The sequence below is a fragment of the Balaenoptera borealis genome (assembly GCF_965194805.1).
Source record: "Balaenoptera borealis genome assembly, chromosome: 6".
Taxonomy (NCBI): Eukaryota; Metazoa; Chordata; class Mammalia; order Artiodactyla; family Balaenopteridae; genus Balaenoptera; species Balaenoptera borealis.
Window position 1 is genome coordinate 49,183,823 of NC_138863.1, and position 17,173 is coordinate 49,200,995.

A 17,173-nucleotide genomic window follows, 5' to 3' on the forward strand; every position below is an offset into this window, starting at 1 on the left:
TTCAGAATGACAACTTCACTGGAAAATATTCTAATAATCTTTTTACATGAGAGAATCACTTAGAAAATGTGGAATTGAGAATGAAGTACGTATGACTATTTATGACGAACACATAAGCTTTAACTTGTGTTATACTTGATGATATAGAATCCTTAAAATTTAGACCCAGATAGGCCAATGAAGTCATCTGGTCTAAACTCTCTGTATATAGATGTGGAAATAGAGCTCTGGGAAGGTGAAGATAAAATGCTTTGCCCTTAAAAGAAGTTTGTGATAGAGCCTGCCTGGTCTCTTGACTCTTAAGTGCATTTGCTACACAATGAAATGTATGTTTACATAGTTTCCTCAAGCAAAAAATGTATATAAGTATGTGATTTTTTTAGACTTTTTAAAAAGTTCCCTTTGACATTTCTAAGTTTGGGTAAATATATAACTTACATGAAGGATCAGGCTTACTATGCCATTTCACTTAAACTTTCATCTTTCTAAAATGTAGCAAAAAATGTTGCTGTTTTTCAATAAACATATCTATTGCAACCATGTTATTTATTACTTAAATAAGGACTCTATTAATAATTAAACCAGGATGATGGATATAAAGTGAGACTGTCCTAGGATATTGGGATGTATAGTTATCCTTAAAATACTGTATTTTCTGTTACGAAAAACTAATTCTATATTTTTAAAATAATAAATTAACTATTATTTTGTATGTTTATGTAGGTTAAAATAATGATTTGCATTTAAACTGTCACTTATCTGCATATAATTAGATTTTATGCATGTTAATAAAATACTGTGCTTCTCTGGGCTTTTGAATAAAGAGTTCTATAAAAACATAAATATGATTAAAAATTGTGCACTTCTTACATTAATATTAAGGGCTCATCTGGTCAAATGATAATAAGAGAGAAAGAGTAATGGAAATGAATCTCTACCTTTTTTACATTTTCCTGGAAAACTTTATTTTCCCATAATGGTTGAAGTTTAACAAACAAGATGATCCTGATAAACAGGGGAGATGTGCTTTCTTAAAAAAATGGTGAAATATTTGAATGGCACATGGAAAAGCTAACAATAACTTCAATTATAATTCTCCATTTAATATTGAATTACTACTTCACTGCAATTAAGACAGCTTCTATAACTATGATGGAATAGTTTCAGAGACTTTGAGAACATATTTATTTGACTATGATATTTCTTTGTTTAATGATTCAGTCCATAGTATTTTATATGTGCAATAGTATGAAGCATTATATTAAATTGAATAACCCTGACCCCATTCTCTAGTTTAAGAATTAGAACATATTTCATATACTCATGTGATCCTTTGGTATCACATCACCCTACTTCACTCCTTGAAGTAACCACCATCTTGAGTTTCATATTCACCATTTTCCATTTCCCAAAGAGGGATAGATCACATGTTTATAATCTTAAAAACAATAGCATTAAGTTTTTTTTCTGGACAAAATAAAAAGTGTGCAGTCTTTCACAACTTTTTGTTCAATCAATATTACATTTCTAAGATTCTTTCACGTTATATTTACCTAGAGTTAGTTTATTTGAACTACAGAATAATTTTGCATTGTGTGAATACATCACAATTTATTTTCAAATTTTGTTGTTCATAGCTATTATTATTAAGAGGCTTTTGTTTTGTTTCAGTATGTTAATATATAAATTTGTAAGATCGTTTTCCTGAGTTGCCAGATCAATTCATACTTTCACAAATGATGTGTAAGATTTTCCATTGATACACATCATTATCACCTGAGATCATCAAATTTTATTTTTTCCAATTTGGTGGGTACAAAATTATTGCTCATTTTTGACCAATTTGTAATATATTTATGGGTCTTTAGTGTTTCTTCTTTTGTAAATTTCCACCTTATTTTGGTCCAGTTTTCTACTGGGTTGTTTTTATTTTTCTCATGAATTCATATTTTTAATAAGATGTGAACACAAAGTCTTTCCTGGTATATATATTACAAATATATTTTCCCAATTTCTGGCTTGTGGTTTTACTTTCTTTACTGAAAATTTCTTGTGATAAAATATTATTTTTGATGTAGTTAAATTTACCAATCTTTTCTACAATGCTTTGTGCTTTCAATGCCTTATTTAACATAAACTTGTATATTACTCTGAGGTCATAAAAATATTTTCCACAATACTGTTCTAAATTTTTACAAGTTTTTATTTTTATTTTAAACTCTTTAATTCATCTGACATTGATATTGCTTGAATGTTCGTTTATTGTGTGAAGAAGGAGTCAATCTCTTTTTAAAAAAAATATAGATAACTAATCATCACATACAATTGTCTGGAAAGTGTATCTTTTTACCACTGAGGTGCTTTCTGCCTCTGTTATTTAACAAATTTCTAAACATAAGTGGATTTTTATGTCACAGCTCTAGATTCTGTTCCATTAATCAATCTGTCCAAGTCTGCGACAATAGAGCTATATATAATAGTCTTGGCATCCAGCAGGACAAATCTTCCCACTTTTAGTTGCCTTTTTAGAATTGTATTCATTCTTACATATAAATTGTGCAATCAGTTTGTAAAGTTCAATATTAAAAAATATTGAGATTTTGATTAGAGTTTTTGATCTTTGTTTATGATCCCTGATTTTGTTAATCACATTCAATGGAAAATCTAAATCAAGGTTGCTTTTTTTTCAAGAGTAATCTGTATAGGTTTCAGTCAAGCACTAGGGGCAATATTCATTTTAATCCAGAAGTCTTAGTCAAAGTTTACCAACCGCTGACCATGGTTTATTTCCAAACTACAAAGCTCATAGTGTGATTTACTCTTCATTCAGTTGCACATTTTGTAGTTTATTATTACTGCATGCCCAGGTTTTAGCCAGTAGCTTTGCACTCCTCAGCACTTCCCCACCCCATGGTCTTTAGAGATATCATCCTTCCTAGAAACTCAGCAATTCAATTAAAACTTTGTATTGTAGAGGATCTATTTGTTTTATAGTACAAGGGTCCTTTGGAGCATCTTGTGTGCTACCCTACTGAAAGTGAAACCTCTGAGGTAGTTCTAAAAGTGCTATTTGCTTATAATAATTTTCTCACATAAAAAAACACTCACAATACAAATCAAAATACATGGATGTTAAAAAGATACGAAACACTTTTAAGAATACACATAATATATGCTATTCAAATTGTTGCTATATTATAATCAGTAACACTACTTTATAAAGGAAAAATACTCATGAATGTGGAAGCGTTCAAAATACTCGTCCAACTTATAACAGTCATTCCATCCTCATAAATAATATTCTCCTTACAATTAGTTTCATCTAAGTATAAATCTATAAAGAAATAATTTTATTCTTTTGAAACTCTTTCCTACCTCGAAGCTGCCGTTTATTACAAAACCTCAAAAGGAATTTGACTCTGGCCTTTTTACATTTATTTATATGGGAAGCATTGATTTGGTGTGTAAACTGTGAAAAATGCTGCACTAGATGTTGTGAGGGATGAAGACATAAAGGAAACAATCCTTGTCATTAAAAGGTTACAATCCAAAGGCTTTCAAGTTTTAAGGTAAAAAGAAAATATTGCAAAAATGAAGTCTAAATTGTGAACTACTGTGATCACCTCCATACACCTGAACCTCCTCCTCTTTTTAACTCTCTGTTAGCAAGTCTTAGTGATAAAAGCGCAAGAGAGATTCTGAAGTTATCCAAGGAGCATGTAGATGAGAGAAACAGATTTTTCTTTGAAGCTTAGAATTCAAATGCAACACATACTCTGCCATACACGAATTTGCCAAGATACATGAGGCAGGCAAAACAGCTCATAGGTCAAGATTATCTGTCTACGTTTCAGACTCTATTAGCCTTTTTGAAGTAAAAATAGATACTTTGGGGAAGCCTACATAAATGAAGTCTCAGAGGCAAACTGTCAGTGTCCCAAACATTTTAGGAGAAAAATTTTACTATGTAGTATAATAAAAACTAATTAAACACTGAACTTTCACTATTTTTTTACACTTTGCAAAGTGTGTTCATGTGCATTCTCTCATTTATTCCTCCTAAGAATGAATAATAGAATTAAATGAGCCTTTGTTCATTTTACCAAAGGCAAGTAGTGGCAGGACTAGGGTTCATTCCACCAGTAACCCCCCCTCCCTTTTGCCCTGTATCAGGTGGCCCTTAGAATCATATCTCTGGAGGTAAAGAATGTTGTCTTTTTCTAATTCCATGCAAGAAGTGTCCTAACCACAAGTAGGTTTTCTTACCTGAAAGTTAAGTTATATGGACTTTGAGTATAAATATTTCTTCTGTAGGCATTTTCTATAGGAGACCAAAAACGTTGCTTTGCTACTGAGATAGGTTAGTATTTTACTAAGAGTTTATTTTTGTTTTGCTTTTTAGGTCACAGGTAAAAAGAAGTATTAAGCTAGGGTTTGGTTTTATTTTTCCTTTTAAGTTCATTTATTAATACCAAGTTGAAATATCTCTCAGAATCCAAGGAAAGGATCTGCATATCAGTTAATGGAAATACTGCTTATTTTTCTGAAAGCCATTCAGAATCGAAATTCCTATTTCCATACTGTTTCCTTCAATTGTTACATGGCCACATAGATCTCATTTTCTGTGTGCTTGTTTTCTCCTCTATTTAAGCAAACCAGTTTTCTCAACTTTTCAATGCATTTAGCCACAGCAGAAGATTACATATGTAAAGTGTTAGGTTCAGACATAATCAGAGAGTAGACAGGTTTCTTTTGTTTTTGTTTTGTTTTTTTAACATCTTTATTGGAGTAAAATTGCTTTACAATGTTGTGTAAGTTTCTGCTTTAAAACAAAGTGAATCAGCTATACATATACATATATCCCCATATCTCCTCCCTCTTGTGTCTCCCTCCCACCCTCCCTAACCCACCCCTCTAGGTGGTCACAAAGCACTGAGCTGATCTCCCTGTGCTATGTGGCTGCTTCCCACCAGCTATTAATTTTACATTTGGTAGTGTATATATGTCCATGCCACTCTCTCACTTTGTCCCAGCTTACCCTTTCCCCTCCTGGTGTACTCAAGTCCATTTTCTACATCTGCATCTTTATTCCTGTTGTGCCCCTAGGTTCTTCAGAAGCATTTTTCTTTTTTTTTTAAGATTCCATATATATGCGTTAGCATACGGTATTTGTTTTTCACTTTCTGACTTACTTCACTCTGTATGACAGACTCTAGGTCCATCCACCTCACTACAAATAACTCAATTTCATTTCTTTTTATGGCTGAGTAATATTCCATTGTATATATGTGCCACATCTTCTTTATCCATTCATCTGTTGATGGACATTTAGGTTGCTTCCATGTCCTGGCTATTGTAAATAGTGCTGCAATGAACATTGTGGTACATGTCTCTTTTTGAATTATGGTTTTCTCAGGGTATATGCCCAGTAGTGGGATTGCTGGGTTGTATGGTAGTTCTACTTTTAGTTTTTTAAGGAACCTCCATACTGTTCTCCATAGTGGCTGTATCAATTTACATTCCCACCAACAGTGCAAGAGGGTTCCCTTTTCCCCACACCCTATCTAGCATTTACTGTTTGTAGATTTTTTGATGATGGCTATTCTGACCAGTTTGAGGTGATACCTCATTATAGTTTTGATTTGCATTTCTCTGATGATTAGTGATGTTGAGCATCCTTTCATGTGTTTGTTGGCAATCTGTATATCTTCTTTGTCTGTTTAGGTCTTCTGCCCATTTTTGGATTGGGTTGTTTGTTTTTCTGATATTGCGCTGCATGAGTTGCCTATATGTTTTGGAGATTAATCCTTTGTCAGTTGCTTCATTTGCAAATATTTGCTCCCATTCTGAGGGTTGTCTTTTCATCTTGTTTAAGTTTTCCTTTGCTGTGTAAAAGCTTTTAAGTTTCATTCGGTCCCATTTGTTTATTTTTCTTTTTATTTCCATTTCTCTAGGAGGTGGGTCAAAAAGGATCTTGCTGTGATTTATGTCATAGAGTGGTCTGCCTATGTTTTCCTCTAAGAGTATTATAGTGTCTGGCCTTATATTTAGGTCTTTAATACATTTTAAGTTTATTTTTGTGTATGGTGCTAGGGAGTGTTCTAATTTCATTCTTTTACATGTAGCTGTCCACTTTTCCCAGCATGACTTATTGAAGTGGCTGTCTTTTCTTCATTGTATATTCTTGCCTCCTTTATCAAAAATAAGGTGACCATATGTGCATGGGTTAATCTCCGGGCTTTCTACCCTGTTCCATTGATCTATATTTCTGTTTTTGTGCTAGTACCATGCTGTCTTGACTACTGTAGCTTTGTAGTATAGTCTGAAGTCAGGGAACCTGATTCCTCCAGCTCCACATTTCTTTCTCAAGATTCCTTTGGCTATATGGGGTCTTTTGTGTTTCCATCCAAATTGTGAAATTTTTTGTTCTAGTTCTGTGAAAAATGCCATTGGTAGTTTGATAGGGATTGCATTGAATCTGTAGATCACTTTGGGTAATATAGTCATTTTCACAATGTTGATTCTTCCAATCCAAGAATATGGTATATCTCTCCATCTCTTTGTATCATCCTTAATTTCTTTCACCAGTGCCTTATAATTTTCTGCATACAGGTCTTTTGTCTCCTTAGGTAGGTTTATTCCTAGATATTTTATTCTTTTTGTTGCAATGGTAAATGGGAGAGTTTCTTAATTTTTCTTTCAGATTTTTCATCATTAGTGTCTAGGAATGCAAGAGATTTCTGTGCATTAATTTTGTATCCTTCTACTTTACCAAATTCATTGATTAGCTCTAGTAGTTTTCTGGTAGCATCTTTAGGATTCTCTATGTATAGTATCATGTCATCTACAAACAGTGACAGCTTTACTTCTTCTTTTCCAATTTGGATTCCTTTTATTTCTTTTTCTTCTCTGGTTGCCGGGGCTAAAACTTCCAAAACTATGCTGAATAGTAGTTGTGAGAATGGACAACCTTGTCTTGTTCCTGATCTTAGTGGAAATGGTTTCAGTTTTTCACCATTGAGAACGATATTGGGTGTGGGTTTGTCATATGTGGCCTTTATTATGTTGAGGTAAGTTCCCTCTACGCCTGCTTTCTGGAGGTTTTTTTATCATAAATGGGTGTTGAATTTTGTCAAAAGCTTTTTCCGCATCTATTGAGATGATCATATGGTTTTTCTCCTTCAATTTGTTAATATGGTTTATCATATTGATTGATTTGCGTATATTGAAGAATCCTTGCATTCCTGGGATAAACCCCACTTGATCATGGTGTGTGATTCTTTTAATGTGCTGTTGGATTCTGTTTGCTAGTATCTTGTTGAGGATTTTTGCATGTATGTTCATCAGTGCTATTGGCCTGTAGTTTTCTTTCTTTGTGACATCGTTATCTGGTTTTGGTATCAAGGTGATGGTGGCGTCACAGAATGAGTTTGGGAGTGTCCCTCCCTCTGCTGTACTTTGGAAGAGTTTGAGAAAGATAGCTGTTAGCTCTTCTCTAAATGTTTGATAGAATTCACCTGTGAATCCTTCTGTTCCTGGGCTTTTGTTTGTTGGAAGATTTTTAATCACAGTCTCAATTTCAGTGCTTGTGATTTGTCTCTTTATATTTTCTATTTCTTCCTGGTTCTGTCTCGGAAGGTTGTGCTTTTCTAAGAATTTGTCCATTTCTTTCAGGTTGTCCATTTTATTGGCAAATGGTTGCTTGTAGTAATCTCTCATGATCCTTTGTATTTCTGCAGTGTCGCTTGTTACTTCTCCTTTTTCATTTCTAATTCTATTGATTTGAGTCTTCTCCCTTTTTTTCTTGATGAGTCTGGCTAATGGTTAATCAATTTTGTTTATCTTCCCAAAGAACCAGCTTTTAGTTTTATTGATCTTTGCTATTGTTTCCTTCATTTCTTTTTCATTTATTTCTGATCTGATCTTTATGATTTCTTTCCTTCTGCTAAATTTGGGGTTTTTTTGTTCTCCTTTCTCTAATTGCTTTCAGTGTAAGGTTAGGTTGTTTATTTGAGATGCTTCTTGTTTCTTGAGGTAGGATTGTATTGCTATAAACTTCCATCCTAGAACTGCTTTTCCTACATCCCATAGGGTTTGGGTCATCATGTTTTCATTGTATTTGTTTCTACGTATGTTTTGATTTCCTCTTTGATTCCTTCAGTGATCTCTTGGTCATTAAATAGGGTATTGCTTAGCCTTCATGTGTTTGTATTTTTTACAGATTTTTTCCTGTAATTGATATCTAGTCTCATAGCATTGTGGTCAGAAAAGATACTTGATACGATTTTAATTTTCTTAAAATTACCAAGGCTTGATGTGTGACTCAAGATATGATTTATCCTGGAGAATGTTCCATGAGCACTTGAGAAGAAAGTGTATTCTCTTGTTTTTGGATGAAATGTTCTATAAATATCAATTAAGTCCATCTTGTTTAATGTGTCATTTCAAACATGTGTTTCCTTATTTATTTTCATTTTGGATGATCTGTCCATTGGTGAAAGTGGGGTGTTAAAGTCCCCTACTATTGTTGTGTTACTGTCAATTTCCCCTTTTATGGCTGTTAGCATTTGCCTTATGTATTGAGGTGCTCTTATGTTGGGTGCATAAATATTTGCAATTGTTATAGCTTCTTCTTGGATTGATCCCTTGATCATTATGTAGTGTCCTTCTTTGTCTCTTTTAATAGTCTTTATTTTAAAGTCTATTTTGTCTGATATGAGAATTGCTCCTTCAGCTTTCTTTTGTTTTCCATTTGCATGGAATATCTTTTTCCATCCCCTCACTTTCAGTTTGTATGTGTCCCTAGATCTGAAGTGGGTCTTTTGCAGACAGCATATATATGGGTCTTGTTTTTGTATCCATTCAGCCAGTCTATGTCTTTTGGTTGGAGCATTTAATCCATTTACATTTAACGTAGTTATCGATAGGTATGTTCCTATTACCATTTTCTTGATCGTTTTGGGTTTGTTATTGTAGGTCTTTTCCTTCTCTTGTGTTCCTTGCCTAGAGAAGTTCCTTTAGCACTTTTTGTAAAGCTGGTTTGGTGGTGCTGAATTCTCTTAGCTGTTGCATCTCTGTAATGGTTTTAATTTCTCTGTCAAATCTGAATGAGATCCTTGCCGGGTACAGCAATCTTGGTTGTAGGCTCTTCCCTTTCATCACTTTAAATATGTCCTGACACTCCCTTCTGGCTTGCAGAGTTTCTGCTGAAAGATCAGCTGTTAGCCTTAAGGAGATTCCCTTGTATGTTATTTGTTGTTTTTCCCTTACTGCTTTTAATATTTTTTCTTTGTACTTAATTTTTGATAGTTTGATTAATATGTGTCTTGGTGTGTTTCTCCTTGGATTTATCCTGTATGGGGCTCTCTGTTCTTCCGGGACTTGACTATTTCCTTTCTCATATTAGGGAAGTTTTCAACTATAATCTCTTCAAATATTTTCTCAGTCCCTTTCTTTTCCTATTCTTCTTCTGGGACCCCTATAATTCGAATGTTGATGCATTTAATGATGTTCCAGGGGTCTCTGAGACTGTCCTCAATTCTTTTCATTCTTTTTTCTTTATTCTGCTCTGTGATAGTTATTTCCACTATTTTATCTTTCAGGTCACTTATCCCTTCTTCTGCCTCAGTTATTCTGCTATTGATTCCTTCTAGAGAATTTTAAATTTCATTTATTGTTTTGTTCATGATTGTTTGTTTGTTGTTTAGTTCTTCTAGGCCCTTGTTAAACATTTCATGTATTTCCTCTATTCTATTTCCAAGATTTTGGATCATCTTAACTATGATTACTCTGAATTCTTTTTCAGGTAGACTGCCTATTTCCTCTTCATTTGTTTTGTCTGTTGGGTTTTTACCTTGCTCCATCTGCTGTGTGTTTCTCTGTCTTCTCATTTTGCTTAACTTATTGTGTTTGGGGTCTCCCTTTCGCAGGCTGCCGGTTCGTAGTTCCCGTTGTTTTTGGTGTCTGCCCCCAGTGGGTAAGGTTGGTTCAGTGGGTTGTGTAGCCCTCCTGGTGCAGGGAACTGGTGCCTGTGTTCTGGTGGATGAACCTGGATCTTGTCCTTCTGGTGGGCAGGACCGCATCTGGTGGTGTGTTTTGGAGTGTCTGTGACCTTAGTATGATTTTAGGCAGCCTCTCTGCTAATGGGGGGTTGTGCTCCTGTCTTCATAGTTGTTTGGCATAGGGTGCCCAGCACTGTAGCTTGCTGTTCATTGAGTGGAGCTGGGTCTTAGCGTTGAGATGGAGATCTCTGGGAGAGCTTTCACTGTTTGATATTACATGGGGCTGGGAGGTCTCTGGTAGACCAATGTCCTGAACTCGGCTCTCCCACCTCAGAGGCACAGGCCTGACACCCGGCTGGAGCACCAAGACCCTGTCAGCCACACAGCTCAGAAGAAAAGGGAGAAAAAAAGAAAGAAAGAATGAAAGGAAGGAAGGAAGGAAGAAAGAAAGAAAGAAAGAAAAGAAGGAAGAAAGAAAGAAGGAAAGAAAGAAAAAGATAAAGTTATTAAAATAAAAAATAATTATTAAAAATAAAAAGTAATTGAAAAAAGAGAAAAAAAAAAGAAAGAAGAAATCTACCAAACCAAAAAACAAACCCACCAATGATAACAAGCATTAAAAACAATACTTAAAAAAAAGAGAAAAAAAGGACAGTTAGAACCCTAGGACAAATGGTAAAAGCAAAGCTATATAGACAAAATCACACAAAGAAGCATACACATACACACTCACAAAAAGAGAAAAAGGAAAAAAATATGTATATCTATATATTTTTTTTTAAAAAAAGGAAGAGAGCAACCAAATCAATAAACAAATCTACCAATGATAATAAACTCTAAATACTAAACTGAGATAAACATAAAACCAGAAACAAATTAGGTACATAAAGCAAACCCCAAATCTACAGTTGCTCCCAAAGTCCACCACCTCAATTTTGGAATGATTCGTTGTCTATTCGGGTATTCCACGGATGCAGGGTACATCAAGGTGACTGTGGAGATTTAATCTGCTGCTCCTGAGGCTGCTTGGAGAAATTTCCCTTTCTCTTCTTTGTTGGCACAGCTCCCGGGGTTGAGCTTTGGATTTGGCCCTGCCTCTGCATGTAGGTCGCCTGAGGGCGTCTGTTCTTCGCTCAGACACGACAGGGTTAAAATAGCAGCGATTAGGGGGCTCTGCTCACTCAGGCTGGGCAGAGGGAGGGGTACGGAATGCGGGGCGAGCCTGTGGTGGCAGAGGCTGATGTGACGTTGCACCAGCCTGAGGCATGCTGTATGTTCTCCCGGGGAAGCCCTCTCTGGATCACGAGACCCTGGCAGTGGTGGGCTGCACAGGCTCCTGGGTGGGGAGGTGTGGATAGTGACCTGTGCTTGCACACAGGTTTCTTGGTGGCTGCAGCAGCAGCCTTAGCGTTTCATGCCCGTCTCTGGTGTTCGCACTGATAGCCATGGCTCGCGCCCATCTCTGGAGCTCGTTTAGGCATTGCTCTGAATCCCCTCCCCTCACGCACTCTGAAACAATGGCTTCTTGCCTCTTAGGCAGTTCCAGACTTTTTCCTGGACTCCTTCCCGGCTAGCTGTGGTGCACCAGCCCCCTTCAGACTGTGTTCACGCAGCCAACCCCAGTCCTCTCTCTGGGATCTGACCTCCGAAGCCGGAGCCTCAGCTCCCAGTCCCCACCCACCCAGGCAGGTGAGCAGACAAGCCTCTCAGGTTGGTGAGTGGTGGGCGGCACCAATCCTCTGTGCGGGAACCTCTCCGCTTTGCTGTCTGCACCCCTGTTGCGGCGATCTCCTCCGCGGCTCCAAAGATTCCCCCCCACCACCCCCCGTCTCTGCTAGTGAAGGGGCTTCCTAGTGTGTGGAAACTTTACCCCTTCACAGCTCCCTCCTAGATGTGTAGGTCCCGTCCCTATTCTTTTGTTTCTGTTTTTTCTTTTCTTTTGCCCTACCCAAGGTACGTGGGGAGTTTCTTGCATTTTGGGAAGTCTGAGGTCTTCTGCCAGTGTTCAGTAGGTGTTCTGATGTATTTCTGATGTATTTGTTGGGGGGAAGGTGATCTCCACGTCTTACTCCTCCGCCATCTTGAAGGTCTTGTGCGATAGGTGTTTTTTGGTTTGTATTTTGTTTGTTTACCTTGGTTCCAATTCTCAGGAGAAAAATATCTGAATTGCCCACCTCCAAATTTTGTTCCCCTCTACTTAATTCGAAGTGGCCAAGGTTTGGGAATCCTGTGGTAAAAACAGAGCTAACTGTCATTGGGATAAAGTGTCTGTTCAGAAAAGGGAGTGCATTCTTTAGGAAGACAGTCTCAAACATATGCCACAATCCTATGGAGAGGGAATACAATGATCATATAGATTTTAAGTACTTTCAGCTACTGTAACATAGTCTCATGTTAAATTAATCAGTTAAGACTCTGCTATTTACCAGAATTCATGGCCATTTAGATAGTCTGTCTCCAGAACCTGATGCCCCTGAGTAGTATCAAGTGACCAGATCTTCCTTCAAAAGAACAAACCAAATTTACCCTGAATTCCCTTAGCTTATCTGTGTACAGTATATAGTATCTTAACTTCATTTAGAATATGGAAATGGAAAGGTCCTCTGATAATCTAAGTGAATCTGATCCTCCAGACAACCTATGGTTGAACAAAGCACTCTTTGGCAAAGGACATTAAGATGTAGCTGGTAAGATATTCTTAAAATACACGTATACATATACACACACATTTCCAAATACCTAGTTTACACCATGAAACATACATATGTTTGTTTTTAGTTGCTAATAGGAAATGTTTATTCATGAGTGAAGCCAAAAAGAAATTATAAATGCATTTTAATACCTTGCTGATAAAATAACACTCCATCTTTGCACTCTTGTAAGGAATACAGGAAGATATTAGGAAAAATCAGAGGAACAACTTTCTTAGAGTTACCACATCGGGAAGAGCATTCCAGAATCTTTTTATAAAACACATGCAAGTTACCATAGAATGAAATCAATACTATTTCCTGACGGATTTAATGTTCAAATCAAGCAATGATATACTTATATGAATGTGTTTTTATGTAAGAAAAGGAATGATATTTCCATCAAAACCTTTTCATTAACTGGTGTGCCTGTGGATCTACTACCAGGAAAAGAAAGGCAAGGGCAGATCATTAAATTTAGTCAGCATTAATCAATGACATATGTAAGCAGAGGGTAATGTTCTCCCTGCAACAGCCTCCCCAAGCACAGTTTTGTTTGTATGAGAGAATGGAAAAACTGACAACAAAAGAAAATACATGTCATTGGTCCATAAGTAATTAATGTAATCATTTCCCCCTACTCTTTCATACTTATGGTAAATGTTAATGGAAACTTAGTGTAAGTTCATGGGTAAAAAATGTACCTTTTATTAATACCAAAATGACATTTGGATGATATTTGTGAGTGATGGCTAAAAAGGAAAGTATTTATAAGTTGACAATAACTAAGCGTACTGAATCATGTCAAGTAAGCCAAACAATGTATGCAGTTGCATTGATATAAGTAAAGCATATGAGAAAAACAGAATCTATATTATTAATGTCACTTCTGATGTCACTATTTTAAACTAATCTTTACATACAGTGTTGAAAAAAATCAATCTTGGATTTTCAATCAATAGGGAAATGAAATAGTATTAAAATAAACTAAATCATATACATATTATTTATTTAACCAGTAACCCTAGATTGGTTTTACCATACCAAAACTTGTTTCTCATACGTTTATGGTAGTTTAAATGGGAAATGCCTTCCATAAAGAACTATGAATAAATTCATTTATATTTGGTAAATATCTTTAGTTGATTAACATATTTTGAAATTAATCAATTTGAAATATAGAGGATCACCACCTGAAGAATGCAATTTTCAAATTACTGTCAGTTACTAAAAGGCAACTGAATGGTATTTCTTTATATTGGTTATTTATTTCTGACTTTACTTTTGGTGCTTTTTAAAAAATGTCTTTCATTGTAAGTCATCAAATTATGACCCCAGATTGACATCTTTAAAAACTGCACAGCAAAGAAAATATATTATATTCATACAGTCTACACAATTCAAATTATTACAAAAGTTCAGAAATATTAGAGGTTTTTTGACACCTCTTTCTTACCTGCTTGTGGGCATGGTCATATGAATTAATGTGATTGTCAAACTCCTGATGCTTATAGTACTGCTTGTCACAGAGTTCACAGTAAAAATTGGCCTTCAGATCTTCCAGAGCTTTTGCTATGCTGTTCTCCTTCTCAGCATAATCCTGCAAAATAAAATTTCAAGGAAGGAAGCAATTAGTTTTCCTCTGAGTTTCCTTTCTTCTGACAGTTGACAACTTTAGTATAGTAATTAGAATTAAAAATAATATAACTGAGAAAGAGAAAAACAAAGCAAATAGCAGCAAACCAAATTAGGAGAAATTATCAGTTAAAGAACATTAAAGATTAACAGAAGAAGTCAAAATAAATGATGAAAGAATAGTAGAAATATGGAGAGGAAAAACAAATCACAGAAAGAAATAGAAGCCCTTGCTTAAACAAGTTCCTATGCTATGTTAACATAGAAAAAAAATATGAAACTCATATAGCTGTTGATTCAACTGTTGATTTCTGGCAATGACTTAGCTAACATAAAATTTTAAAATTCTGAAAAACATCTAAAATATGTCTTTTATGAAGAGGTCCATATTGGTGTGCAAATATTCAAGATTGGTTTTTTTGTTTGCTTGTTTGCAACTTATTCATCCCTAGTAGCTTTCATTTGACTAATGTTTTCATCTTGACCCACATCAATTTAGGTTGAACTTTTAAAAATTCTCTAGTCTTTGGAAAATGAGATTCTTTTCTGCAAGTTATTTACCTAAACTGAAAAGACTTAAACTGTATAACAGATGGCTTTCATCATGCTGATAGTAAATAAAGATGACTATACAATCAAACTCCTGAAAATATGAAAAATGCAGTGAGTTACCATTAGCTTTCATTTACAAAGCATAAAATAGCAAAATGTTTGTAGGTCTTAGGTTTTCTTAAATCTAAATTTACTTGCTATTTCATGCTTCCTTAAATGTTGATGTTACCAGACATGAATAAACATTACATGTTGAAACACTGCCCAAGTCTTTCACTGAAATGCTGATATAAAGAAGACCTAAACTTCGATCCTTACCTTAGAATATATTACGTTTCTAATTTACATATTGTCTCATGCTCAACTTCTTTAAAATTCAAAATAACTACATATTCAGGCCTCTTATGTGCTACCATAAGACACTCACTTGTTCAGGCACAAGGATTTGGAGATGAAACGGCACAGTCTTCTCTATGTCAATGACAATCGTCCTCTCACTAAATATACAGGCTAGAAAGAACTCATAGTTTGAATGTCTAAATTGCTTCTACAAAATTTGAAAGTGGTTTACTAATTGTAATTTAATAAATGATTAATACTTTCCTTACTTTATTGCGCTATATATTTGTGTACACATCATATCATAATGTACACCATCATTCATATGTATGACTTGTAGTATACTTTGTAGTAATGCATAATGCATTTGCCATAGTCTGTATATACATAGCCCTCTTTCTCACTTTAAAGACAGTGATTCGTCATTATCTTTGATTAGTTTTATCAACTGCACAGCAAGAGGTGATAAATTGCAAAATCATTCAAATTGTTCATATATGAGTAGTCAATTTGAAAAATTTACCATTTCTCAGCAGATTTGTGAAATATTCCACATTATTCTTTTTGATTGCATCCAATCTGTTTTAAAAAAAAGTTAGTTTAAAAAGATGAAAATGAGTCTCATAGATCTAAACTGCTTACTGAATTTTTACAAAATCTTCAGAATAATACTTTGTGGACTATCCAATTTAAATGAAACAATAATTAAGTACTATGATTTCATGGCTAAAGCGTACAGAGCAGAGATAAAATTCTAATCAGTGTGAGTTTATTATAATGGCAACAGTCTTTGGTTCAAAGCAGAATTAGCTTTCAAAACAATATTTTAGAATAGTAATTTCTTTGCAAACTAGTTGATTCTCCCCATAAATTATAATTACAGTTAAGCTACTTCTTCTTTCTAAATTTTTGGTTATTTCTTATTTTGGTGTAAGGGGTTTTTTTTGTTTTTTTTGGGTTTATTTTGTCTTCCTAAGATTGATATTCCTCCAGAGAAGCAATAATTGTTTCTTAATTTTTCATTCCACAAAAGTGGGAAAATTTTGAGTAAAGCAAACTGAGATTCTTAGGTAAACTGCATTCTTCAAAAGCATTAGACTTAGCATAGATTTGAAAGAGAAAAACAAATCTAAAAATAATAGCTGACATTTATTCAGTGCTTGTTTAGGGTCAGTCACCGATTAAGAGTTTGTATGTATTAACTCATTCAATCATGATTAAAATAATAGAGATGTGTATTATAGACATTTCCTCATTTTACAGGTGAGAGTACTAAAACACAGGAAAGTTCAATATCTAGCTCAAGGATATATAACGAATAAATGTGCAGCTCATATTTGAACCCAAATAATCTGATCCATAGCACTTCATTATGTTTAAATTTTTAAGCAGAAAACAAAGTAGAGAGTACAGTATAATAACTCCCTCATACCCATCACTCAGCTTCAACAATTATCACCTTAGGGTCAACTTTCTTTCATTTTATCCTCTCCTACCTCATATCCTTTCCCCTGCCTCAGATAATTTTTAAAGACTTTCCTAAGTTCATACAATGTCATCTGTACATCTTTCAGTATGTATCTCTAAAACAGAAGAACTTTTTAAAAACATCATCATGAAATCAGCATCAGACCTAAACAAACAAAGTCTCACAATCATTCCTTACTATCATCAAATATCCAGTCAGTGTGTTCAAATAACTCTAATTGTCTAATATTTTAAAATAGTTTGTTCAAATAAGGCCCATATGTTACCATCATCTCATATGATTCTTAGTCTCTTTTGTGCTATAGGTCTTCCCTCTCTTTGTTTTAATCCTCATTGTATTTTAGTTTTCTGAATTTTTCTGATTATACCTCACAATCTGAAAAATGTTCAGAACTATAGAAACATTACAAGAAGATGACAATAAACTCTTATAAAGCCTTCACTTTAATGAAATCATTGTTAATATTT

The 17,173-nt window shown here is 34.7% G+C and overlaps 1 protein-coding gene across 1 annotated transcript in view; it reads right to left on the bottom strand.

Moving 5' to 3' along the window:
• The window catches only part of ZNF804A (zinc finger protein 804A), a 306,971-nt gene that overhangs the window by 55,321 nt on the left and 234,477 nt on the right, over positions 1 to 17,173 (bottom strand). The window contains exon 2 of the mRNA XM_082397509.1: positions 14,148 to 14,291. Coding sequence (XP_082253635.1) covers positions 14,148 to 14,291 — 144 coding nt within the window. The remainder of the gene's footprint in view (positions 1 to 14,147; positions 14,292 to 17,173) is intronic.